The sequence below is a fragment of the Leucoraja erinacea genome, unplaced genomic scaffold (assembly GCF_028641065.1).
Source record: "Leucoraja erinacea ecotype New England unplaced genomic scaffold, Leri_hhj_1 Leri_397S, whole genome shotgun sequence".
Classification (NCBI taxonomy): domain Eukaryota; kingdom Metazoa; phylum Chordata; class Chondrichthyes; order Rajiformes; family Rajidae; genus Leucoraja; species Leucoraja erinaceus.
The window spans coordinates 87120-114455 of record NW_026576298.1 but is presented as its reverse complement, the minus strand read 5'-3'; the positions used below and the strand labels follow the sequence as shown (position 1 = coordinate 114455).

Genomic DNA, 27336 nt, shown 5'->3' with positions numbered 1-27336 from the left:
AATCTGAGGAACGACATTCTTGCCATAGAGGGAGTACAGAGAAGGTTCACCAGACTGATTCCTGGGATGGCAGGACTTCCATATGAAGAAAGACTGGATAGACTCGGCTTGTACTCGCTGGAATTTAGAAGATTGAGGGGGGATCTTATAGAAACGTACAAAATTCTTAAGGGGTTGGACAAGCTAGATGCAGGAAGATTGTTCCCGATGTTGGGGAAGTCCAGAACAAGGGGTCACAGTTTAAGGATAAGGGGGAAATCTATTAGGACCGATATTGTTCACACCGAGAGTGGTGAATCTGTGGAATTCTCTGCCACAGAAGGTAGTTGAGGCCACACAGTTCATTGGCTATATTTAAGAGGGAGTTAGATGTGGCCCTTGTGGCAAGATTGTTCCCGATGTTGGGGAAGTCCAGGACAAGGGGTCACAGCTTAAGGATAAGGGGGAAATCCTTTAAAACCGAGATGGGAAGAACTTTTTTCACACAGAGAGTGGTGAATCTCTGGAACTCTCTGCCACAGAGGGTAGTTGAGGCCAGTTCATTGGCTATATTTAAGAGGGAGTTAGATGTGGCCCTTGTGGCTAAAGGGATAAGGGGGTATGAAGAGAAGGCAGGGATGGGATACTGAGTTGGATGATCAGCCATGATCATATTGAATGGCGGTGTAGGCTCAAAGGGCCGAATGGCCCACTCCTGCACCTAATTTCTATGTTTCTATATTGTACTGTATCTGAGCTGCTTATCTAAGTGATACTATTGCACAGAACTGTACCTCGATGACTAATAAATTACCATTAAATGGAGAGACACGTTGTGGTGTTGTATATCTTATACTGTAATGGGATGCACCAGGTTTAAAACTCAGAAAGACAAAGCATGGTTACCATTATATATATTTTTCCCGTTTTTGTAAAACAGTTAAAAAGCAAGTTATTGCACATATATAAATCCGCTGTATCCGGAGAGGAGTGGGGGGGGAGAGTCTGGACAACTTGCGAAACACTTGTCTTTTGAAAAAAAAAAAATGTTTTCAAGCTCGCTGGAGGTGGTCGTAGAATAATTCTCCAGGAGACTAGTCCAGAATGGACTCTGATGCCGCTCAAAATGGCCGCACAAAATGGCTGCTTAAAATGGCCGCACAAAATGGCTGCTTAAAATGGCCGCACAAAATGGCTGCTTAAAATGGCCGCACAAAATGGCTGCTTAAAATGGCCGCACAAAATTGGCTGCACAAAATGGCCGCTCCTCCATTCCAATGTACTGTTTTGCTGCTGTTCTCGGCTCTTGGGGTTTTGAGTGTGTGTGTGCGTGTGAGGGGGTAGGGTAGGTTTTTTGTGCCGCTCCTGTCGCCGTCCCTCCCCTCCCCCTCTCGTCAGATGTCAGATGGCCCCCTCGACGCCTGGCTGGTTGGCCACCCACTGGGTCTGGGTCCGCCGCGCTCTGGTGAACCGCTGCGCCTCCCCGCGAGGGTCGGCGGGATGGTCGGGCGGCGGGGGCCGGCCGAACGACCCCACCCTCCTGGCGCGTCGGTGGAGGAACTCGGGCTCCTCGCCCTCCCCGTCGGCGGGCTCCGGGGTTCCGATGGGGGACGGTTCTGCCACGTCCTGGAGGAGTTGAGGGAAGCCTTGATTGGGGCCGTCGGAGGGCGCGGGGTCGTCGAACTCCTCGAGCTCCTCCAGGTCCTCGTCTTCGGGCTCGGCGGTGGCGGCGGCGGCGGTCGGGCTGGGCTGGTCGGCGGCCGGCTGGGGGGGTCTCGGGCGGCTGGAGTGGTGGCGCGGCACTGGCCGCTTGGTCAGGGGCGAGCTCTGCGAGGGGAAAGACGCCTGGATCACCAGCTCGTTCATGGGAGGGGACTGCGGACGCCGTGTGGCGGGCGCGACGGAAGGCGCCGGCGATCCCTCGCTCGACGGGGCGCTGCGCTCGGAGGGGGCGGTGGCTTTCGAAGATTGCCGTGCGGACGGGTCACTGGACGAAGGAGTCGAAGACCTCTCGGCCATGTTGCGGGCCGGAGAGGGATTGGGGGAGCCCCAGGATGACTTCTTGGACTTCACATTGGACGTTGACTTGTTGCGGTGGGACTTTTGCTTGGCGGAGCCGCTGGCCGCCTTGTGGTGCTCCGATTTCTTGGTGCTCGATTCGGCCGCGGCCTCCGGAGTGGCCGTCACGGGCGAAGACTTTTTGCTGCCCTTGTGCTTGTTTTTCTTTCTGGACGGTTTCTTGGTGGAGGAGAAGGTCCCGGCGGTGGGGGTCTCCGCGGTGGAGGTGGCGGTCGGGGTCAGGGTCGAGGTCCTGGTGTAGTTGAGAAGGACTTGCTTGGTCTTGGGGGTGGTGATGCGGAGGAAGGAGAGGCGACTGGCCGGGGTGACGAGCGAGTGGATGTGGTGGTGGACTCGCGGGACGATCTTGGTCGGGAGTGTGACCGGGCCCTCTTCCTCGTCCGGCGGTGGCGGCGGCGCGCCGGCGGCGGCGCTGGGCGCGGGGCTGACCGTCTCCGGCGAAAGGTCAGGGACCAGAGTCGCCTCGGTCGTCTCCGGCACGGTCTCGGGAATCTCCACGAACGTGACCTCCGAGGTGTCTTGGTCTTCCGGCGCTTCCGTGGCCAGCGTGGTGCTGGAATGGCGGTGGAGGCGCGGGACTTGCTTCCTGGTGGGCGCGGCCGGGTGAGGCGGGTTGACGGAGGCTGGCGGCACAACGTCAATGGGGTGGGGGGGTGGGGGCGGGGCTGGTGGGGAGGAGAATGATCTCGATGTCTTCGGAAGGGGTGGTGGTCGGCGTCTCCAGTAGCGGAATCTTGGTGGTGGTGGCGGTGGTCGATGGCTCGACAAACACCTCGACCACGGGGGCGGTTGAGGTGGTGAGGCCGAAGAACGAGGTTCTGTCCCTGGGGGTCTTCAAGGCGTGGACGTGGTGGACGCGCGGCGTCTTGGTCGCGGGCGAGTGTTCCACCAGCAGGACGGTGGCGGTGGTGCTCGCCGGGTGCGGGCCGGGCGAAGGATTGGAAGGCCTCTTCGCCATCGCGGCTTCCGGCTCGGGGGCCGGGGTCGGGGCCTGAGGGGTCTCCGGGTCTTGCCGCTTGGGGCCGGGCTCGCGGAGGGCGCGGCGCGTGGCCTCCAGCCCGTTGACCGGCGGCGACGGGTTGGGGCCGTGGAATCGCTTCCTCACCGACGCAGAGTCCCCGAGGTTGTAGAACAGTTTCGAGAACTTCCCTTTCCAAAGGGGAGGCTGATGGGTGGCGTGGGGCAGTTTTAACGGCTTCTCCTTGGAGCCGGCCGACATCCTTATGACGGAGGGTAGCGGAGTCTCGGTATTCGGGGGGGCTTTTGCAGTGGAATCTTTCAAAGGGTTTGAGGACCCAGGTGGAGGTGGGTTGTGACTTTGGGGCGCAACCGATGACTGATGACTCCCAGTGGAAGATGGAGGACTATGCGTTGGCCTGGTGGAAGACGGACTGAGACCACGGGAAGGGCCTGTAGACTTCATGGTCCCTATGGAAGATGGTGTCGGATCTTGGGATGGCTTTGAAGACTTGGATGATGCGTGGAGAACGTGGGGAGGATTTGTAGACCTTCTAGTCCCAGTGAAAACTGGACGACGGCCATGGGGTAACTGTGAAGACCTCCTGTGCCCAGCGGATAACGGTTTGAGTCGAACGAAAGGGTTTGTAGCCTTTGTGATCGCAATGGAAGATGGGGTCGAAAAATGGGAAGGATTTGGCGACTCTCTCTCAGCAGAAGACGGATTGAAACTATTGGACTTCTTGTTCCCAGTGGAAGATTTCTGAAGACTATCGGGCAGCTTTGAAGACCTCCTGTCCTCAAGGACAGGTAGACTTGGACCAATGGATGGGATTCGAATCGCGTTGGTTGGTTTAAGAATAGGGGGACGGTTTGAAGATCTCCCGTTCGCCCGGGAAGACTTTTTGAAACTGTTCAAAGGGGACGAGGAGACGATCTCGGGGAGAGGCGGGTTTGAAAGTTGCTCTTTCTCGCGGGAAGTCGGAAGATGGACTGTAGGCCGCCTTTTGCCGGGAGGTGTAAACTTGAGGTTGTGGGAAGGGTTCGAAGCTCTCCTGTCCCCGGGAAGACGTGGGTTGCGCTTAAGGGGAGGTTCAGAGGACTCCCGGTCCTCGGGGGAAGGTGGAAGTCTAAGGGGAGGCCTTGAAGACTTTGACCTCTTCGGGGAAGGCGGGTTGAGGTTGGGGGAAGCTTTTGGAAGCGGCTCATTATCGGGGGAAGGCGGTCCACGCCTGCGGATCGGGCTCGATGAGCGCCTGTTCTCGGGGGACGCTACAGGGAGCTTCTGGGACAGTCTCAACGACTTTGCGCTCTCAAACGAAGGTGACTCGAAACTGCGAGAAGCTGTAGGCCTTGTACTCTTCAGGGAAGGCGGGGGGTGCCGGTAAGAAGCCTTCGAGGACCACACTTTCTCCGGGGTCGGCGGATTGGGACCCGGGAGAGTCTTCGACGACCGTACGTTCTTACCGGAAGGCGCGTTGAGACCACGCGATGGGTTCGAATCCCACGTCTTCTCGGGGGAAGGCGCGTGGATGCGGTGGGAAGGGTTGGCAACGCTGCCTTTTTGGGGGCCATTTGGAGAATTCATACCTTGCAACCTGGACTCTTGAGTGCCCGGCGAGAGGGCCTTCTCCCGCCTCTTCTCCAGGAACGAGTCCCTGTTCCCTCTGGCGGCGAACTTCAGCCTCAGACCCTGGGGTCCCGACAGCCCCTGCCGGGCTGCGTTCTTTGAAGACCCCTGGGGGGCTCTCCGGGGAGGGGGGGCAGCCGCCTTGCCCGACACAACCGGGCTCGAAGGCCGGTAAATGTCTCGGTCCCTCGGGTTGGCGAGGGGGACCGGACGGGGCCCCTCCGTGGGGAGACGAGGGCGCTGGGCCGCCCGACGCTCGGGCAGAACCTTCCCCGGAGGCCGGTTCGGAAGCGACCTCTTGGAAATGGGCGGCGCGTGGCCTTTCTCCGGGGAGAACATGGATGCTCGTCGGATGATGTGCTCCTTGGAGTTTTCGCGGCGGGGATGGGCGGCGGCTGGCGGGGCCATTTTGGACGGCGACGGTTGTCCATGGGAGACGGGCGATGGCGCTCCGGCGGAAGCGTTGGACTTTTTGCCGGCGCGCTTCCTCTTTGCGCCCTTCGGGCTTGGGATGGGGGAAGGGGCGGGATCCCTGCGGGCCGGACGGGCACTGTCGGGGAGCCTTCCGCTGAGGGGGGCCCCGTGGCGGGGTCCGGGGTGGGCCGAGGCCTTCCCGTTGGAGGAGGAGGAGGAGGACGAAGGCTTGTGGTGCTCGCGGGCGTTGGGCGGGAAGGCGTGGAGGGGCTTCGTGCGGCGTTTGGCGGAGGGGCCCGGGCTTGGGCCGCGGGCATCGGACGGGAGGATGAAGTGCGAAACCGAAGAGCCGGGCACGGACGGCGGGCGGTGGTGGGCGGCTCTCTTCGACCGCGACAGGTTGTTGTCGCCCGGCACGATGGCGTCCAAGTGGTTCATGGCGGTCTTCAAGTGGAGCATGTCGCCGGGGGTGGGGCTCCCCTTGGAGAACCTGACCTTGGCCTTCTTCAGCAGCTGCTCCAGCTGGTCTATCTTGGGGAAGACGTCGGGCGCGCTCAGGTGCAGCTCCTGGCGGGGGCCCGAGGCCTTCTTGTCCTCCCGGGCCCCTTTCCTCTCGCTCAGCGGCCGTTCGGCCCTCAGGGGGCTCCTGTAGGTGGTAACCCCCAGCGGCTCCTCTCGCGGCTCCGCCTTTTTGCCGGGCTTCTCCGGGCTGTAGAAGATGGCCTGGGGGAGGAAGTGGGCCCCTCCCAGGGCGTTTGGGGCCTTGCTGGGCAGCATTAGCTCCGGCACTGGCTCCAGCTCCAGCTCCGGACTCAGCTGCTGCTTAGGCCTCAGCCTCAGCCTGGGCGCCGGGGTCCGCGGCTCCGCGCTCTCCTTCCACGTGCTGGGCCGGGGGGCCTGGGACAGGCCGGCGTGGCGGCTGGTGTTCTCGGGGGCCGACTGCGACTGCGACAGGACCGCGTTCAGCCGCGAGATGGCGTCCTGGATGTTGACGATGTCCTCCTTGGTCGGGACCCGCTTGGAGAACTGCTGGTTCAGGTTCTTCATCAGGTTCTCCAGCACGGGGATGTCCGACTGGCTGGACGGTTCCTCCTCTGCGGCCGCCGCCTGCTCCGCTTCCACCGCCTCCTCCACCTCCTTCTCGTCGTCGGCTTCCTCCTCCTTCGCCGGTTCCTCCGTCGTCTGCTGGTGCCGGATCTTGATCTTCAGCCGCCGGGGCTCGGTGGTGGTGGTGGACATCCGCTGCTTCCTCGCGGACTCCTCGATCAGGTACAGCTTCTCGATGTCCTCCGCGGGGAGGACCAGGTTTCGGAGCAGGGCCCGGCCGTGGCTGCTCTTCCCCTTCTTCCTCGGGGCCTGCCGGTTCTGGCCCGCGGGCGGCTCGTTGGTCAGGAGGAACGAGGACTCGTTGCCGGACGAGATCTGGGTGGTCGCCGTGTAATCGGGCTGGAGGACGGTCGTGCCCTGAGTCCCGTGCTTCTTGGAGCTTTTGGAAGAGCTGGGGGGCCCGTGCTTTTTAGGCGCTTTCGTGGAGCTGGGCGGGCTACGCTTCTGAGGTCCTTTCGTCGGGACGGGGAAGGTACGTTTTTGAGGCCCCATCGATGGGGTGGGGGAGCCTTGTTTTTGAGGTCCCTTCGATGGGGTGGGGGAGCCATGCTTCTGAGATCTTTTCGATGGGGAGGGGGAGCCATGCTTTTTAGGTCCTCGCGACGCCATGGGGAGGCCATGTTGTTGAGGCCCTTTCAAGGGAGAAGGTGAGCCAAGCTCCTCAGGTCCGTTCGAAGGGCTGGACGAGAGATATTGTTGGGGTCCTCTTGAAAGGTTGGGGAGGCCGTGTTGTTGGGGTCCTCTTGAGGGACCGGCAAAGTCATACTGTTGAGGTTCTCTTGAGGGAGTGGGAAAGTCATACAGTTGAGATCCAGTTGAAGGACTGTTGGCGCCATTCTGTTGAGGTCCAGTTGTAGGAGTGGTGACGCCATACTGTTGAGGTCCTGTTGAAAGGAGTGGTGGCGCCATACTGTTGAGGTCCAGTTGTAGGAGTGGTGACGCCATACTGTTGAGGTCCTGTTGAAAGGGTGTTGGCGCCATACTGTTGAGGTCCTGTTGAAGGAGTGGTGACGCCATACTGTTGAGGTCCTGTTGAAGGAGTGGTGACGCCATACTGTTGAGGTCCTGTTGAAAGGGTGGTGACGCCATACTGTTGAGGTCCAGTTAAGGGAGTGTTGGCGCCAAATTGATGAAGCCCTGCTGAAGGGGTCGGCAAGCCAAACTGATGCAGCCCCGCTGAAGGGGTGGGCAAGCCATATTGATGAGACCCCATTGACGGGGTTGGAAAGTCGTACTGTTGAGCCCCTTTGGAAGGGGTGGGGGGCAAGTCGAACTGCTGGGGCCCCGTGGAAAGGCCGGTGAAGTCGTACTGTCCACTCCCCTGTGAGGAGGAGAAGGGGAAGTCCTGCAGCTGAGGGGACCGTGAGGGGACGGAGAAGGCGTGGTGGTGCGGCTCCTTCGACCAGGTGGGTGTGCCGTAGGTCTGGAAGGGGTTGTAGTAAGGGGGGGAGGAGGGGAAACTCTCGGGCCCGTTGGACGGGGTGGGGGACTGGGCCTCGGTGAAGGCGGTGGACGGGGCGTGCCCGAGGGTGGAGATGTGTTCCTTCACGTTGGGGGTGACATCCGTGGTGTCGTCCGTCAGCTTGACGGTGATGGTGGAGGTGGGGGGGGAGGAGAAGTCGTTGTTGTCCAGCCCGGTGGAGGCCGAGGCGGCCGGCGGCTCGGTCTGGGCCTCGGACACCACGGTGGTCACCACCTCATCCCCGCCCGTCGGCCCCACGCTGGCCGGGGAGAACTCCAGCGCCGTTGGCCCGCCGGAGGTCAGGTCGATGTCGGTGGTCCCGTCCCCGTCCCGCTCCCGGCCGTCTGCGTGATCTCCAACACCGGGGTGGAGTTGCCCTCCTCCTCGCGGGTGACGGTCACGTCGTCGGGGAAGCGGGTGTTGGTGTTGGCGTTGCCGGGGGACGTGGTGGGCAGCTGGGAGAAGGGCGAGAGCATGGCCTTGACCAGCGTCTCGAACGACGAGAAGGCCTCCTCCTCCTTGGAGGCCACCAGCGGCGGCTTGGTCGCGTTCTTCCCCTGGTAGCCATCGTCCACGATCACCACGGTGGAGTCCGCCTCGACCGGCTTGTGCTTGCGGCCCAGTATCTTCTCGCACGTCTCCTCCAGCCCCCTCCTGGTGGCGGCCACCCCCTCGCCCTTGCGGTGGGCCTTGAAGTGGAGGTACTCCTCGAACATCTGGTGGAAGAGTTGCAGCTCTTTCTCGGCGTAGCCGAGGTCTTCCCTTCCGGCGGGCTTGGCCGTGTCGGGGCGCCCGGACCACGACTGGCCCGGCAGGCGTGGCCGGCCCTTCCTCGTGTGCTGGGTCAGGTTCAATCGGCTCACGGTCGGCTGGCTGGGGCTCGGTTGGAAGCCTACCTTGTGCTGGCCGCCACCACCACCACCACCCGGCTTGACTCCACTCTCCGCCAGCATACGCTCCAGCAGAGAGGGCATGGATGCATTGTTGGCGTACACATCGAAGATGATGTCGCCTAGTGTCCTGCTGTCTTGGCTAAAGCCGTTCCCAGTTCTTGGAACTAAATCAGGGGGGAAAAAAAAAACCAATTCAATAAACAATAGACAATACTATCTCCATCTCCATGGCAGAGCCATCTCCATCATCAAAGACCCCTACCACCCATCGCATGACATTTTCTCCATCCTGCCATCTGGGAAGAGGTACAGTTGGCTTTCATAGCAAGAGGATTTGAGTATAGGAGCAGGGAGGTTCTACTGCAGTTGTACAGGGTCTTGGTGAGACCACAACTGGAGTATTGCGTGCAGTTTTGGTCTCCAAATCTGAGGAAGGACATTATTTCCATAGAGGGAGTGCAGAGAATCACCAGACTGATTCCTGGGAAATGGACTGTCTTTGAAGCTGGATAGACCCCTGCCTAGAAATTAGGAGATGAGAGGGGGATCTTATAGAAACCACAAAACTTAAGGGGTTGGACAGGCTAGATGCAGCAGATTGTTCCCATGTTGGGGAAGTCCAGGCCAAGGGGCCGCTGCCAGAACGAGATGAGGAGAACTTTTTTCACACAGAGAGTGGTCAATCTCTGGAACTTCTGCCACAGATTTGGCCAGTTCATATACAGAGGGAGTTAGATGTGGCCCTTGTGGCCAAATCAGAAAGTGGCAGATAATGATACTCGCGAATGGCTTTGCAGGCTCAAAAGACAAACAACACCTAATTTCTATGTTTCCTAAAGGAGCATTTAGCTGCAAAACCACAGGATCATAACACACAGGCTATAAGACGGCTAAATGGACTTTGCCCCCTGCCAAAGTCTCGAGCACCAACCACCAACCTGGACACACTGCAGCAGAACCACTGCCGTGCCGCTGCCGATCGGAACACCTGTTGAATGTTTAGTAGAGTGTTCAATTTGTTCATGATATATGTATTTTTATTTCTATTTATTTTTAATGCACACTGAATGGACACTGGTTGAGCAACGTTTTTTTGTTTCCTCTGGGTATGTGAATACTCAGGAAATGACAATAAAGATATACAATACAATACAATAGACAATTGAGAATAACTTTTTTTCACACAGAGAGTGGTGAATCTCTGGAACTCTCTGCCACAGAAGGTAGTTGAGGCCACACAGTTCATTGGCTATATTTAAGAGGGAGTTAGATGTGGCCCTTGTGGCTAAGGGGATCAGGGGGTATGGAGAGAAGGCAGGTATGGGATACTGAGTTGGATGATCAGAGAGTGGTGAATTCATTGGCTATATTTAAGAGGGAGTTAGATGTGGCCCTTGTGGCTAAAAGGATCAGGGGGTATGGAGAGAAGGCAGGTGTGGGATACTGAGTTGGATGATCAGAGAGTGGTGAATTCATTGGCTATATTTAAGAGGGAGTTAGATGTGGCCCTTGTGGCTAAGGGGATCAGAGGGTATGGAGAGAAGGCAGGTACGGGATACTGAGTTGGATGATCAGCCATGATCATATTGAATGGCAGTGCAGGCTCGAAGGGCCGAATGGCCTACTCCTGCACCTAATTTCTATGTTTCTATGTAATAGGTGCAGGAGTAGGCTATTTGGCCCTTCGAGCCAGCACCAGCACCAGCACCGCCATTCAATGTGATCATGGCCGATCATCCCCAATCATTCCTGCCTTCTCCCCATATCCCCTATCTAGCTCTCTCTTGAAAGCATCCAGAGAACCTGCCTCCACCGCCCTCTGAGGCAGAGAATTCCACAAACTCACCACTCTCTGTGAGAAAAAGTGTTTCCTCGTCTCCGTTCTAAATGGTTTACTCCTTATTCTTAGAAACATAGAAAATAGGTGCAGGAGTAGGCCATTCGGCCCTTCGAGCCTGCACCGCCATTCAATATGATCATGGCTGATCATCCAACTCAGTATCCTGTACCTGCCTTCTCTCCATACCCGCTGATCCCTTTAGACACAAGGGCCCCATCTATCTCCCTCTTAAATATAGCCAATGAACTGTGGCCTCAACTACCTTCTATGGCAGAGAATTCCATAGATTCACCACTCTCTGTGTGAAAAATGTTTTTCTCATCTCAGTCCTAAAGGATTTCCCCTCTATCCTTAAGCTGTGACCCCTTGTCCCGGACTTCTCCAACATCGGGAACAATCTTCCTGCATCTTGCCTGTCCAACCCCTTATTGTTAAACTGTGGCCCCTGGTCCTGGACTCCCCCAACATCGGGAACATGTTTCCTGCCTCTAGCATGTCCAAGCCCTTAACAATCTTATATGTTTCAATGAGATTTCCTCTCATCCTTGTAAACTCCAGAGTGTACAAGCCCAGCATATGAAAGTTCCGCCATCCCGGGAGTTAACCTTGTAAACCTACGCTGCACTCCCTCAATAGCAAGAATGTCCTTCTTCAAATTAGGGGACCAAAACTGCACACAATACTCCAGGTGTGGTCTCACTAGGGCTCGGTACAACTGCAGAAGCACCTCTTTGCTCCTATACTCGACTCCTCTTGTTATGAAGGCCAACAGGCCAAAACTGCACACAATACTCCAGGTGTGGTCTCACTAGGGCCCTGTACAACTGCAGAATTCATGGAACATTATTGAATTCTCTCATTTCGGGTAACTGCACAAACCGTTAGATTTTCGATTATTTTTTAGATTAGATCCGAGACACAGCGCGGAAACAGGCCCTTCAGCCCACCATTAACACTATCCTACTGAGATCAATAGCCTCCCATTCCTTCCATGAGAGAAGGCAGGTGGTACAGGATAATGAGTTGGATGATCTGCCATGATCATATTGAATGGCGGTTCAGGCTCGAAGGGCTGAGTGGCCTACTCCTGCACTTAGTTTCTATGTTTCTATGATGAAACTGGCAGACTCTTTTGTTAAGAGGCAGTGGTATCTGATTGCTGCAGGGAGGTTACATTGGAACTTTTTTCCCCCCAGACTGTTTACTTTTTGAAAGACAGCTTTTTTCCCTGCAAGACAAATTTCCAAAGTAACTTTTAAGTGGTTCCCTTGTTCCCGATCAAAACCAATTTGGCCCATGTAATACAGTGTTCTCTAATTCAATCACGTTTTTTTAAAAATTTGTGGTATGGAAACATATGTTATAGCAAAGCTACCTAATTGCAATCGTCTTTCAAAGAGGAGGTATTAACAATAACCTCTATTTGTCTAAATTTGGCCAATGTGTGAGTGTGAAGACATAGAAACATAGACAATAGGTGCAGGAGTAGAGGCCATTCGGCCCTTCGAGCCTGCACCGCCATTCAATGTGATCATGGCTGATCATCCACCTCAGTATCCTGTACCTGCCTTCTCTCCATACCCCCTGATCCCTTTAGCCACAAGGGCCACATCTATCTCCCTCTTAAATATAGCCAATGAACTGTGTGGCCTCAACTACCTTCTGTGGCAGATTCACCACTCTCTGTCTGAAAAATGTTTTTCTCATCTCGGTCCTAAAAGACTTCCCCCTTTTCCTTAAACTGTGACCCCTTGTTCTGGACTTCCCCAACATCGGGAACAATCTTCCTGCATCTAGCCTGTCCAACCCCTTAAGAATTTTGTAAGTTTCTATAAGATCCCCCCCTCAATCTTCTAAAATCTAGCGAGTACAAGCCGAGTCTATCCAGTCTTTCTTCATATGACAGTCCCGCCATCCCAGGAATCAGTCTGGTGAACCTTCTCTGTACTCCCTCTATGGCAAGAATGTCTTTCCTCAGATTAGGAGAGCAAAACTGTACGCAATACTCCAGGTGCGGTCTCACCAAGACCCTGTACAACTGCAGTAGAACCTTCCTGCTCCTATACTCCAGGTGTGGTCTCGCCAAGACCCTGTACAACTGCAGTAGAACCTCCCTGCTCCGAGACTCAAACTGACAAGCTGTCTTCAGCGTTCTCCTTCGTAATATTTAGTTTAGTTTAGAGATACAGCGTGGAAACAGGCCCTTCGGCCCATTGAGTCCGTGCCGACCAGCGATCGCCCCGTACACTAACTACCCTAAACAGCAGGGACAATTTATAGAGGGCCAATTAGCCTACAAACCTGCACGTCTTTGGATAGTGGGAGGAAGCCGGAGCACCAGGAGAAAACCCACGCGGGTCACGGGGAGGAGGTCCAAACTCCATACAGACAGCAGCCTGCAGTCAGGATCGAACCTGCCGCTGCACCACCGTTGTGATGGAAACCCACCCAGGTTTGGGGGGGGCAAGATGGCAGTCCCCATCGTAGTGGGACTACTTGAATTCTTAAAGCGTAAAGTCCGAAGGGGCAGTGGAGCCCGCTACAAGCACCGAGGAGATCAAAGGGCGAATGAGGAAGCCTTTCTTACCTCTTTCTTTGAACGAGTTGTGAGGTGCTTGACTCCAGTCAGCGTCTACAGAGGCAATCTGTGGGGGGTGGGGGAAGAATGAACAGAAAGGACTTTACCATCTTAACGAAACGCAATCGTAGCCTTGTCCCCAAGGCGTGGAATGATATGTTGAAGATATAATGTTTAAGAAGGAACTGCAGATGCTGGAAAATCGAAGGTAAACAAAAATGCTGGAGAAACTCAGCGGGTGAGGCAGCATCTATGGAGCGAAGGAAATAGGCAACGTTTCGGGCCGATACCCTTAGAAACATAGAAACATAGGTGCAGGAGGAGGCCATTCGGCCCTTCGAGCCAGCACCGCCATTCACTGTGATCATGGCTGATCGTCCCCTATCAATAACCCGTGCCTGCCTTCTCCCCATATCCCTTGACTCCACCAGCCCCGAGTGCTCTATCTAACTCTCTCTTAAATCCACAAATCCTTCTTGAAAGATATATTGCCGTTGGTGTGTGCATTACCGAGGGGGTCATGAGGGAGATGGTCTAATGCTCGACTTTATCTTGTAAGGCTTCCCGTTAAATAATAGTTCTTTAGACACAAAAAGCTGGAGTAACTCAGCGGGACGGGCAGCATCTCTGGAGAGAAGGAATGGGCGACGTTTCGGGTCGAGACCCTTCTTCAGACTCGATCCGAAACGTCACCCATTCCTTCTCTCCAGAGACGCTGCCCGTCCCGCTGAGTTGCTCCAGCTTTTTGTGTCCAACTTCGGTTTAAACCAGCATCTGCAGTTCCTTCCTACACACGGTGGTTCTTTAGTTTAAGAGGGAACTGCAGATGCTGGAGAATCGAAGGTTACACAAAAAAGCTGGAGAAACTCAGCGGGTGCAGCAGCATCTATGGAGCGAAGGAAATAGGCAACGTTTCGGGCCGAAACCCTTCTTCAGACTGATCGGGGGTGGGGGTGGGTGGGGACAAGAAAGGGAAAAGGAGGAGTAGCCAGAAGGCTGGGGGATGGGAGGAGACAGCAGGGGGGCTGAGGAAGGGGAGGAGACAGCAAGGACTAACAAAATTGGGAGAATTCGATGTTCATGCCCCTGGGGTGCAGACTCCCCAAACGGAATATGAGGTGCTGTTCCTCCAATTTCCGGTGCTTAGTTCCTTATTGTCACGTGTACCGAGATGCGGTGAAAATCCAGTTGGCGAAAAGACTGTACATGATTACAATCGAGCCGTCCACAGTGGACGGAACAGGATTAAGTGGAAGGTTGACAAAAATGCTGGAGAAACTCAGTGGGTGAGGCAGCATCTATGGAGCGAAGGAATAGGCGACGTTTCGGGACGAGACCCTTCTGGGAACTCAGCGGGTGAGGCAGCATCTATGGAGCGAAGGAATGGGCGACGTTTCGGGACGAGACCCTTCTGGAAACGAAGGAATGGGCGATGTTTCGGGTGAGACCCTTCTGGAAACTCAGCGGGTGAGGCAGCATCTATGGAGCGAAGGAATAGGTGACGTTTCGGGTCGAGACCCTTCCGGGTCTCGACCCGAAACGTCACCTATTCCTTCGCTCCATAGATGCCGTCTCATCCGCTGAGTTTCTCCAGCATTTTTGTCTACCTTCCACAGTCTCATCCGCTGAGTTTAGAAACATAGAAAATAGGTGCAAGCGGAGGCCATTTAGCCCTTCGAGCCAGCACCGCCATTCATTGTGATCACTCCTGTACCTTCACTCCCTCCATCGGGAGCCTGAAAAGAACCAGGCCTTCTCAACATCCATCAGGCTCTTGAGTACAACTTAACTACGAACTTCTCTGGATCATTAAAGACATCGGGTTTTCATTTGGTTTAGAAATACAGGCCCTTCGGCCCACCGAGTCCGCGCCGACCAGCGGCGATCCCCGCAGACTAACACTACCCTGCACACACTAGGGACAATTTTGCCTTTCTACCTGGCCAATTAACCTTCAAACCTGTACGTCTTTGGAGTGTCGGAATATCTCAAAAAAGACCCATGCCGGTCACGGGAAGAATGTACTAACTCCGTGCAGACAGTGTCAGTAGTCAGGATCGAACCCGGGTCTCTGGCGCTGTAAGGCAGTAACTCTACCGCTGCAACACCGTGACCGCCTAGGGTTAGTGGTTATCATCTATATTACTAAAAGTCTGATCTTGACCGCTTTTGGCCCACTGCGCTGCGATTTCCGAGAGAACGCCATCATTTTTGGCCACCTCGCTCAGAGGCCCCCTCCGCCTTCCGGGACCAGAGGATTTTTCCCATCGATGTAATTTACCGTACTTCTAATAAAAATTAAAAATAAAAAATAAAAAAAAATCCGAGAGATATTAATGTTTTTTTAAAAAAAATCCCCATTCTCTCTGCTGCCCCCGCTGGCGGCAGGGCGAGGGACTATAAAACCCGGAAGCGTAGTGCCTCATTCCGTCTCTGCCAGACCCAGGAAGCGAGAGGGTCACGGCTCTCTGAGCTGCGAATATCACTGAACGCACGTCTACTCCACGATGAGTCCCCTCGATGCGGCTGTAAAGTGGCTGCAGCCCAATTGTTTGCCTTGCCTTTTAAAATTGTTGCAACAGTTGGATGCCAGCCCAAGAATCCATTCGGCCCACAATGTCTATACTAGCCCTTTGGAAACCAGTACCTTCGGCCCGCAACACCCATACTAGCGCAACAGACAGCCCCCCTCCCTACTAGCGAGCAACATTAGAATTGGTGGAGAGGTGGAATATTGTGTTGGTGACCAGCCCTCCCGTGTGATGCTGGGATCCAACGGGTCCCATTTAGTCTAGTATATATATATTATCTGTATGATGCCTGTTATGCTACTACAAGTATTGTATTGTTCTGTTCAGGGGAGACATGAGAATTAAGCAATCGTGAGTCTTCTGACTTGAATCCACCAGTACATCCCTTCCGGAGAGGGGGAGGGTGTTGGTGTACTAAGGGCCATCGCACAAACCAACCTGCCTTTCATTCAGCATCTACACCTCGGCAAGGCCAGCAGCATCATCAAGGGACCAGTTCACCCCCGGTCACTCCCTCTTCACCCCTCTCCCATCGGGCAAGAGGGACAGAAGTGTGACAACAGACAATACGTGCAGGAGTAGGCCATTCGGCCCTTCGAGCCAGCACCGCCATTCAATGTGATCATGGCTGATCATCCCCAATCAGTACCCCGTTCCTGCCTTCTCCCCATATCCCCTGACTCTGCTATTTTTATGAGCCCTATCTAGCTCTCTTGAAAGCATCCAGAGAACCTGCCTCCACCGCCCTCTGAGGCAGAGGATTCCACAGACTCGCCACTCTCCGTGAGAAAAAGTGTTTCCTCGTCTCCATTCTAAATGGCTTACTCCTTATTTTTAAACTGTGGCCCCTGGTTCTGGACTTTCCCAACATCGGGAACATGTTTCCTGCCTCTAGCATGTTCAAACCCTTAACAATCTTATATGTTTCAATGAGATACCCTCTCATCCTTCTAAACTCCAGAGTGTACAAGCCCAGCCGCTCCATTCTCTCAACATATGACAGTTCCGCCATTCCGGGAATTAACCTGGTGAACCTACGCTGCACTCCCTCAATAGCAAGAATGTCCTTCCTCAAATTAGGGGAGCAAAACTGCAAACGTGAAAACAAACGCACACATCTCCAGATTCGGAGACAGTTTGGCTTTTATCAGGCAACCGAACCGTCCTATAACCAACTAGAGAGCGATCCTAGCTTACCATATCTCCCATTGGAGACCATCAGACTATCTTTAATCGGACTTTATCTTGCATTAAACGTTATCCACCTTCTCCTGTTTAAGAAGGAACTGCAGATGCTGGAAAAATCGAAAATGCTGGAGTCCAGTTTTGCCCTCCTAATTTGAGGAAGGACATCCTTGTGATTGAGGCAGTGCAGCTTGGGTTCACGAGATTGATCCCTGGGATGGCGGGACTGTCATATGAGGAAAGATTGAAAAGACTAGGCTTATATTCACTGGAGCTTAGAAGGATGAGGAGGGATCTTATAGAAACATATAAAATTTTATAAGGACTGGACAAGATAGATGCAGGAAAAATGTTCCCAATGTTGGGCAAGTCCAGAACCAGGGGCCACACACACAGTCTTAGAATAAAGGGGAGGCCATTTAAGACTGAGGTGAGAAAAAAAGTTTTCACCCAGAGAGTTGTGAATTAGTGGAATTCCCTGCCACAGAGGGCAGTGGAGGCCAAGTCACTGGATGGATTTAAGAGAGAGTTAAATAGAGCTCTAGGGGCTGGTGGAGTCAAGGGATACGGGGAGAAGGCAGGCACGGGTTATTGATTGGGGGCGATCAGCCATGATCACAATGAATGGCGGTGCTGGCTCGAAGGGTCAAATGGCCTCCTCCTGCACCTATTGTCTATGTTTCGATGTGAGGAGTGAAGTGGAAGCCCAGAAGGAGATTTACAGGTGTAAGGGGACAGAGAAGGAGAGGAGGGAGGGAGGGGATAAATGAGAGTCGGGGATGGGAGATCGTGGTGGTGCAGCGGGTAGAGCGGCTGATCACAGCGCCAGAGACCCGGGTTCGCTCCTGACCTCGGGTGCTTTCTATGTGGAGTCTGCATGCTCTCCCTGTGACCGCGAGGGATTCCTTTGGTTTCTTCCTACGTGGCAAAGACGTGCCCGCGCGGGTCTGTAGGTTAATTGGCCCTCTGTAAACTGACCGCTAGTGTGGAGGGAGCGGATGGGATAATGTAGAACTAAGGGGCGGCACGGTGGGGCAGCGCCAGAGTCCCCGGTTCGATCCTGACCACGGGCGCTGTCTGCACAGAGTTTGTACGTTCTCCCCGTGACCTGCGTGGGTTTTCACCGAGACTTCGGTTTCCTCCCACACTTCAAAGACGTGCAGGTTTGTAGGCTAATTGGCTTGGTGTAGATGTAAAATTGTCCCGAGTGTGTGGGGGGATCGCTGATCGGCGTGGACTCAGTGGGCGGAAGGTCCTGTTTCTCCAAAAACTAAAAACTAGTGGGTGACTGAGGGCCAGTGTGGACTCGGCGGACCGAAGGGCCTGTTTCCATGCTGCGTCTCTCAACTAAACTGCCCATGGCAGCAGGGAATTGCAGGGGTGAAGATGTGGCCCTTGTGGCTAAAGGGATCAGGGGGTATGGAGAGAAGGCAGGTACAGGATACTGAGTTGGATGATCAGCCATGATCATATTGAATGGCGGTGCAGGCTCGAAGGGCCGAATGGCCTACTCCTGCACCTATGTTTCTATGTTTCCTAATGCCCCTGTCCCACTTAGGAAACCTGAACGGAAACCTCTGGAGACTTTGCGCCCCACCCAAGGTTTCCGTGCGGTTCCCGGAGGTTTTCGTCAGTCTCCCTACCTGCTTCCACTACCTGCAACCTCCGGATCTTAATCTCCAAAAAAAGACCATTCATGATAGTCACAGGCTTATATTTGCGAGCTCTTCTGACTTGTTCTAGTTTAGTTGAGGGATACAGAGCAGGAACAGGCCTTTCTTCACACCCAGTCCACACCAACCAGCGAACACCCATTCACACCAGTCTCTCGACCCGAAACGTCGCCTATTCCTTCGCTCCATAGACGCTGCCTCGCCCGCTGAGTTCCTCCAGCATTTTTGTCTACCACCCATTCACACTAGATTGGTTTAGTGATACAGCGTTGACACAGGCCTTTCTGCCCATCGAGCCCAAGCCAGCCAAAGGACATCCATACGCTAATTCTATCGTACACACACACACTCAAGGCAATTTACACAAGCCAACTAACCTCCAAATCGGCCGTCTTTGGAGTGTGGGAGGAAACCAGAGCAACTGGAGAAAGCTCACGTGGTCACAGGGAGAACGTACGTTACAAACTCCATGCAGACGGTGGCCGAGGTCAGGATCAAACAAAGTTCTTTGGTCAGAGGGTGGTGAATCTGTGGAATTCTTTGCCACAGACGGCCTGTGGAGGCCACAATTCAATGGATATATTTAAGGCGGAGAGAGAGAGAGAGATAGATTCTTGACTGTTTCAGAAGGAACTGCAGATGCTGGAAAATCAAAGGTAGACAAAAATGCTGGAGAAACTCAGCGGGTGCAGCAGCATCTATGGAGCGAAGGAAATAGGCAACGTTTCGGGTCGAGACCCTTTTTATTTCCTCCTCCTTTCATCTCCCCCCCCCCCCCCCCGCCCCGCCCCCACATCAGTCTGAAGAAGGGTCTCGACCCGAAACGTCGCCTATTTCCTTCGCTCCATAGATGCTGCCTCACCTGCTGAGTTTCTCCAGCATTTTTGTCTACCTTAGACTCTTGATTAGTACGGGTGTCAAGGGTCATGGGTTACGGGGGAGAAGGCAGGAAAATGGGGGGAGGAGGGAGAGGTAGATCAGCCATAATTGATTGGATGTCGGAGTTGGCTTGATGGGCCGAATGGCCTAATTCTGCTCCTATCTCTTTGCGGCACAGCGGGTAGAGTCGCCGGCTCGCTGCGCCGGAGACCCGGGTTCCATCCCGACCACGGGCTCCGCTGTACACAGTTTGTAGTTTGTACCTTCTCCCCGTGACCTGCGTGGGTTTTCTCCAAGATCTTCAAGTTTCCTCCCACTGCTCCCATCACTTGTGACCTTGTGAACCTGGGTCTCTGGCACTGCGCAGCCGTGACTCTTGGAAGTTGGCTTTGGGCCCTACGCCTGGAATCCTTGATGGGGGAGGGGAAACGTGCCATCCGTTGATTCCTCATCGGAAGAGGAGAACGACACTACAACTTTGCCGAGCGTGCAGAGAAGGTTTACCAGAATGCTGCCTGGATTGAAGGGTTTGCCATCGACCATCAATAGTTCGAGGAGGGGGAATCAGGCCACTCGGCCCACATCAAGTCTACTCCACCATGCAATCATGGCTGAACCATCTCTCCCTCCCTACCCCATTCTCCTGCCTTCTCTCCACAACCCCTGACACCCGCACAAATCAACTATCTACCAATCTTAACCTTAAACATATACATTGAGTGGATATTTTCACCAATAGACAATAGACAGTCTGAAGAAGGGTTTCGGCCCGAAATGTTGCCTATTTCCTTCGCTCCATAGATGCTGCTGCACCCGCTGAGTTTCTCCAGCACTTTTGTATACCAATAGACAATAGACAATAGGTGCAGAAGTAGGCCAGTTGGCCCTTCGAGCCAGCACCGCCATTCAATGTGATCATCCCCAATCAGTACCCCGTCCCTGCCTTCTCCCCATATCCCCGGACTCCGCTATCTTTAAGAGCCCTACCTAGCATTCTCTTGAAAGCATCCAGAGAACCGGCCTCCATCGCCCTCTGAGGCAGAGAATTCCACAGACTCACCACTCTCTGCGAGAAAAAGTGTTTCCTCGTCTGCGTGCTAAATGGCTTACTCCTTATTCTTAAACTGTGTGTGGCCCCTGGTTCTGGACTGCCCCAACATCGGGAACATGTTTCCTGCCTCTAGTGTGTCCCAACCCTTAACAATCTTATATATGACCAGACTGATTCCTGGGATGTCAGGACTTTCATATGAAGAAAGACTGGATAGACTTGGCTTGTACTCGCTAGAATTTAGAAGATTGAGGGGGGATCTTATAGAAACTTACAAAATTCTTAAGGGGTTGGACAGGCTAGATGCAGGAAGATTGCTTCCGATGTTGGGGAAGTACAGAACAAGGGGTCACAGTTTAAGGATATGGGGGAAATCTTTTAGGACCGAGATGAGGAAAACATTTTTCACACAGCGAGTGATGAATCTGTGGAATTCTCTGCCACAGAAGGTAGTTGAGGCCAGTTCATTGGCTATATTTAAGAGGGAGCTAGATGTGGCCCTTGTGGCTAAAGGGATCAGGGGGTATGGTGAGATGGCAGGTACAGGATACTGAGTTGGATGATCAGCCATGATCATATTGAATGGCGGTGCAGGCTCGAAGGGCCGAATCGCCTCTACTCCTGCACCTATTTTCTATGTTTCTATGTTTCAATTTCACCCGCTGAGTTTCTCCAGCATTTTTGTCCACCTTCGATTTTCCAGCATCTGCAGTACCTTCTTAAACCAAATATCCACTGACTTGGCCTGTGGCAATGAATTCCACAGATTCACCACCCTCTGACTAAAGAAATTATTCCCCCAACTCCTTTCTAAAGGTGCCATCCTTCTTATTCTGAGGCTGTGCCCTCTGGTCCTACAATCTCCCACCAGTGGAAACATCCTCTCCACATCCACTCCATCCAGATCCTCCAGCGCTTTGTGTTTTGTTCAATAGGCTGGCATCTGCAGTTTCTTGTGTTTCCATGTAAAGGGCCTGTCCCACTTTCAAGACCTAATTCACCACCTCTGCCGAGTTTGCCCTTGACTCATAGAAACATAGACATTAGGTGCAGGAGTAGGCCATTCGGCCCTTCGAGCCTGCACCGCCATTCAATATGATCATGGCTGATCATCCAACTCAGTATCCTCACAGCATGGCCATCACAAGGTCGTAGGTAGGTCGTAGCAGGCCGTGAGGCTAGTCGTAGGCATTCGTGGCATCAAGTAGGCCCGGGGCGTTTTTTTTCTAGCACGATGAAACATGTCCACGAGTAAAAAAGGTCGCGAATTAGTTCGTGAAAGTGGGCCTTCTTGAAGTCCAAATAAGCATCTATCGAGTTATCTGTCCTATCCAGGTAGTTTTCATCACCAAATACACCAGCATTTAGCAAATACAATTTCACTTCAGCCCATGTTGACACTGCCTAATCCTATTATTATTTGCTAAGAGATTTATACTGGGTACGTCCTGAAAATTTGACCGCAGCATCTTTGGCTCCTGCTGGTGTCTGGCTTGCCTTTTCAACCCACCACCTTTCTTAAATGAATGGAGTCACCCACATAACAATCGGTGCAAGAATCCATGGAACCTTGGAAAATAACATAGAAACATAGAAAATAGGTGCAGGAGTAGCCCATTCAGCCCTTCGAGCCTGCACCGCCATTCAATATGATCATGGCTGATCATCCAACTCGGTATCCCATACCTGCCTTCTCTCCATACCCCCTGATCCTTTTAGCCACAAGGGGCACATCTAACTCCCTCTTAAATATAGCCAATGAACTGTGGCCCCAACTACCTTCTGTGGCAGAGAATTCCACAGATTCACCACTCTCTGTGTGAAAAATGATTTTCTCATCTCGGTCCTAAAAGACTTCCCTCTTATCCTTAAACTGTGACCCCTAGTTCTGGACTTCCCCAACATCGGGAATAATCTGTTCAAGAAGGAACTGCAGATGCTGGAAGATCGAAGGTACACAAAATTGCTGGAGAAACTCAGCGGGTGCAGCAGCATCCATGGAGCGAAGGAAATAGGCGACGTTTCGGGCCGAAACCCTTCTTCAGACTGATGGGGGTGGGGTGGGGGGAGAAGGAAGGAAAAAGGGAGGAGGAGGAGCCCGAGGGCAGGGGATGGGAGGAGACAGCTCGAGGGTTAAGGAAGGGGAGGAGACAGCAAGGGCTAGCAAAATTGGGAGAATTCAACGTTAATGCCATCAGGACGCAAGCTACCCAGGCGGAATATGAGGTGCTGTTCCTCCAATTTCCGGTGTTGCTCACTCTGGCAATGGAGGAGACCCAGGACAGAGAGGTCGGATTGGGGATGGGAGGGGGAGTTGAAGTGCTGAGCCACCGGGAGATCAGGTAGGTTATTGCGGACTGAGCGGAGGTGTTCGGCGAAACGATCGCCCAACCTCCGCTTAGTCTCCCCGATGTAAATCAGCTGACATCTAGAGCAGCGGATGCAGTAGATGAGGTTGGAGGAGATACAGGTAAACCTCTGTCGCACCTGAAACAACTGCTTGGGTCCTTGAATGGAGTCGAGGGGGGAGGTGAAGGGACAGGTGTTGCATTTCTTGCGGTCGCAACGGAAAGTGCCCGGGGAGGGGGTGGTACGGGAGGGAAGGGAAGAATTGACAAGGGAGTTGTGGATGGAGTGGTCTTTGCGGAAGGCAGACTGATATATACACCAGGGCATCGGAAATGTCCTCGTTCTTCAGGGAACGGGGATTTCCCTCCGCCACCATAGATGAGGCTCGCACCAGGGTCTCATCCATACCACGCAACACTGCTCTCTCTCCCCATCCCCGCACTCGCAACAAGGGCAGAGTCCCTCTGGTCCTCACCTTTCACCCCACCAGCCGGCAAATACAACACATAATCCTCCGCAATTTCCACCACCTCCAACGTGACCCCACCACTCGCCACATCTTCCCATCTCCCCCCCCATGTCTGCCTTCCGCAAAGACCGCTCCCTCCGCAACTCCCTTGTCAATTCTTCCCTTCCCATCCGTACCACCCCCTCCCCGGGCACTAGCCCCTAGAGCTCTATCTAACTCTCTCTTAAATCCATCCAGTGACTTGGCCTCCACTGCCCTCTGTGGCAGGGAAATTCCACAAATTTCACAACTCTCCAGGTGAGAAAGTCTTTCCTCTCAGCAATTTTGTGTGTTTGTTTAAAACCAGCACCTGCAGTTCCTTCCTACACCCTTGCGGCTGTTATTGCTGTTGAGACGATCCAGAAACCATGAGTGCCTTCAATCTGGGAATGGGCTAGCATGGACACAATGGGAGGAATGGCCTTTTTTGTTGCTGCTGCTGGTATCTTCTCTTATCTTATGAACTTCTAACACTTACCAGAGAGACATACAGCCAAACAAGTAAAGACAAGGACATTTTGTGAGGCTCTTTTCATCTTTTAAAGAGCCTGGAGATGGGGGCGGCCTTTCACGCCCGCCCCATTGCTTGGTCCGTTGCCATGGAGAGGTGTTTGAATGATACCGTGCGCGGTGCGCGCTGGGACTTGTAGTCCCACGCACGGCCCGGCCCGGGGCGACGCCACGTCCTCTGCGCCGGCACCGACTACAACTCCCAGAGGGCCAGCGCACAAGATTGTTCTCCTCTAACCCTTCCTCCCCTCCCCCACCCACATGTCTATGGAGCATAAGGGACATCATTATTTCTTGCCTTGCAAATGCACCATGATCTTGCAAATGCACTGGAATAAGGAATGATTTACTTTCTGCCTCAAGGGGTGTTGCAAACTCTCACCTCCAAGACTATGGTGCAATAAGACTCAGTGGCCAAAAGGGCCATGATCTTGCAAATGCACTGGAATAAGGAATTATTTACTTTCTGCTTGAAGGAATGGGTGATGTTGCAAACTCTCTCCTCCAAGACTATGGTGCAATAAGACTCAGTGGCCAAAAGGGACATGATCTTGCAAATGCACTGGAATAAGGAATTATTTAAGGTCGACAAAAATGCTGGAGAAACTCTGCTTGAAGGAATGGGTGATGTCCCAAACCATCATCGCCAAGACTATGGTGCCACTAAGTGACTCAGTGGCCAAAAAGGGTCATGATCTTGCAAATGCACTGGAATAAGGAATTATTTAAGGTAGACAAAAATGCTGGAGAAACTCAGCAGGTGCAGCAGCATCTCAGGAGCGAAGGAAAAAATGAATTATTTATTTTCTGCTTGAAGGAATGGGGGATGTCCCAAACCATCACCTCCAAGACTATGGTGCAATAAGGCTCAGTGGCCAAAAGGGACATGATCTTGCAATTGCACTGGAATAAGGAATTATCTCAAGTGAGTTTATTGTCATGTGTCCCTGATAGGTCAATTAAATTGTCAATGACAATGAAAGGAATTATTTAAGGTACACAAAAATACTGGAGAAACTCAGCAGGTGCAGCAGCATCTATGGAGCGAAGGGAAAAAGGAATTATTTATTTTCTGCTTGAAGGAATGGGGGATGTCCCAAACCATCACCTCCAAGACTATGGTCCTATAAGACTCAGTGGCCAAAAGGGCCATGATCTTGCAAATGCACCATGATCTTGCAAATGCACTGGAATAAGGAATTATTTACTTTCTGCTTGAGATGTTCCTAACTATCACCTTCAAGACTATGGTGCAATAAGACTCAGTGGTCAAAAGGGACATGATCTTGCAAATGCACTGGAATAAGGAATTATTTCAAGTGGGTTTATTGTCATGTGTCCCTGATAGGACAATGACAATGCAAGGAATTATTTAAGGTAGACAAAAAATACTGGAGAAACTCAGCAGGTGCAGCAGCATCTCTGGAGCGAAGGGAAAAAGGAATTATTTATTTTCTGCTTGAAGGAATGGGGGATGTCCCAAACCATCACCTCCAAGACTATGGTCCTATAAGACTCAGTGGCCAAAAGGGCCATGATCTTGCAAATGCATTGGAATAAGGAATTATTTACTTTCTGCTTGAAGAGATGTTCCAAACCATCACCTCCAAGACTATGGTACAAGTAAGACTGAGTGGCTATAAAGCGATGATCTTGCAATGCACTGAAATAAGACAGGAATCATTTACTTTCTACATAAAAAATGTCATAGAACAGATATACTAGGGACAATTTACATTTATAACCAAATCAATGTACCTGCAAACCCGTACGTCTTTGGAGTGTGTGTGGAAACCGAAGCACTCAAGAGAAAATCAGCCTGAAGACTCTTTTAGGGCGGTAACGGTGGCGCAGCGGTAGAGTTCCCGCCTTACAGCGAATGCAGCGCCGGAGACCCGGGTTCGAGCCTGGCTAAGGGTGCTGTCTGTACGGAATTTGTACGTTCTCCCCGTGGGTTTTCAGTTTCCTCCCACCCTCCAAAGACGTACAGGCTTGTAGGTTAATTGGCATGGTAAATGTAAAAATCGTCCCTAGTCGGATAGTGTAGGATAGTGAGGATCACTGGTCGGTGCATCTGTTTCCACGCTGTATCTCTACGTACAGAGCACCGTGGTCAGGATCGAAGCAGGGTCTCTGGCGCTGAAGGGCAGCGACTCTACCATGCCACCCCACATCCTTGATCCCTGGGATGGCGGGACTGTCATACGAGGAAAGAATGAAAAGGCTAGGCTTGTATTCACTGGAGTGTAGAAGGATGAGGGGGGATCTTATAGAAACGTATAAAATTATAAAAGGGCTGGACAAGCTAGATGCAGGAAAAATGTTCCCAAAGTTGGGCGAGTCCAGAACCAGGGGCCACACACAGTCTTAGAATAAAGTGGAGGCCATTTAAGACTGAGGTGAGAAAAAACTTTTTCACCCAGAGAGTTGTGAATTTGTGGAATTCCCTGCCACAGAGGGCAGTGGAGGCCAAATCACTGGATGGATTTAAGAGAGTTAGATAGAGCTCTAGGGGCTAGTGGAACCAAGGGATATGGGGAGAAGGCAGGCACGGGTTATTGATTGTTGACGATCAGCCATGATCGCAATGAACGGCGGTGCTGGCTCGAAGGGCCGAATGGCCTCCTCCTGCACCTATTTCTATGTTTCTATGATGGGTGCCGCTTTAGGTCTGCTCGTTGGAGGAGGTGGGGGAGAAGAAAGGAGGGAAAAAAAAGCTGGAAAAGGGGAGAGGCAGGCACGGGTTATTGATTGAGGACGATCAGCCATGATCGCACTGAATGGCGGTGCTGGCTCGAATGGCCTCCTCCTGCGTCTATTGTCTATGTTTCTCCGCCCCACGTACTCAACACCACACACCTCATTCACTCGCTCCACACCAGTAGCGAGAAGCTTTACTGAAACATTTGGAACTTTATTTTGTGCAACTTTCAATTTATATATAAACAAAAACAGCATTAAGTTTACAGCACAAAATAAAACCCAGAGCTGTTCCCAGGAGGCGCAATTTTCATGGTTAGAAGTCACAACCCCACATTTCTCCCCCCGGCAACAACTAAAACACAGGGGTGGGGGGGGTAAGGTCAGCTGGTCACATTTGGGAGGGGGCAATGCAAGAGAATTATAAACCTACAACACATTGGTGCATCTCACACACACAAAAAGAAAAACCTACTTCACAAATTCGAGAGAAAGGGTCAGGGCGGTGGGTAACGCTAGCCGCTGCTAAAAAACCCGGGGTGGGGGGGGGGGGGGGGAAGCCGACACAAGCAAATATGGGTCCTGGGAATATCCCTGGGACAAATCCTCGGAGAAACATTCAGAGACCACTGCAGTCACTGGGTTGAGATTATAATAGGCCGAAGCAATGCTTCAAATTCATTATTCCAAATTTAAAAATTCTACCATGGCTTCATCCAAATACAGTATATCCTAAAACCAAAATAATTAAAAAAAAACTATTCTTCCAAAAACAATTTAAACACAAAAGAGGGGCAAGGGGAGGGGGAGACTTTATCTCTCCTTAAAAAGGCGACCAAACAGATTATTTACAAAGTATCCTCTTTTAAAAATGGAGTGTCACTGTTTGGAACACTGTCGGAATTAAGTTCTGGAAGGGGGAGGGGGGGGGGGGGGGGTTATAGATAGGGCAGGGGGGAGGCAATGCAGAATGATGTCTTCACTGAGAAGACTTAACCCAGGCCAGAGATG

The 27336-nt window shown here is 52.9% G+C and overlaps 2 protein-coding genes across 2 annotated transcripts; both read right to left on the bottom strand.

Annotated features, from left to right (window-relative positions):
• Positions 1-1380: 1380 nt before the first annotated feature.
• LOC129693706 (mucin-2-like) lies at positions 1381-7255 on the bottom strand. Its single transcript, XM_055630487.1, has 2 exons — positions 2706-7255; positions 1381-2644 (listed from the first exon to the last, which is right to left on the bottom strand). Exons 1-2 carry the CDS (start codon positions 7253-7255, stop codon positions 1381-1383), a joined length of 5814 nt encoding a protein of 1937 aa, XP_055486462.1.
• A 590-nt stretch (positions 7256-7845) lies between these two features.
• Positions 7846-23680, bottom strand: LOC129693704 (uncharacterized). The gene is made up of 3 exons (XM_055630484.1): positions 23594-23680; positions 12949-13006; positions 7846-8685 (listed from the first exon to the last, which is right to left on the bottom strand). The coding sequence occupies exons 1-3, from the start codon at positions 23630-23632 to the stop codon at positions 7928-7930; spliced, it is 855 nt and encodes a 284-aa protein (XP_055486459.1). The 5' UTR covers positions 23633-23680; the 3' UTR covers positions 7846-7927.
• Between the last annotated feature and the right edge of the window lie 3656 nt (positions 23681-27336).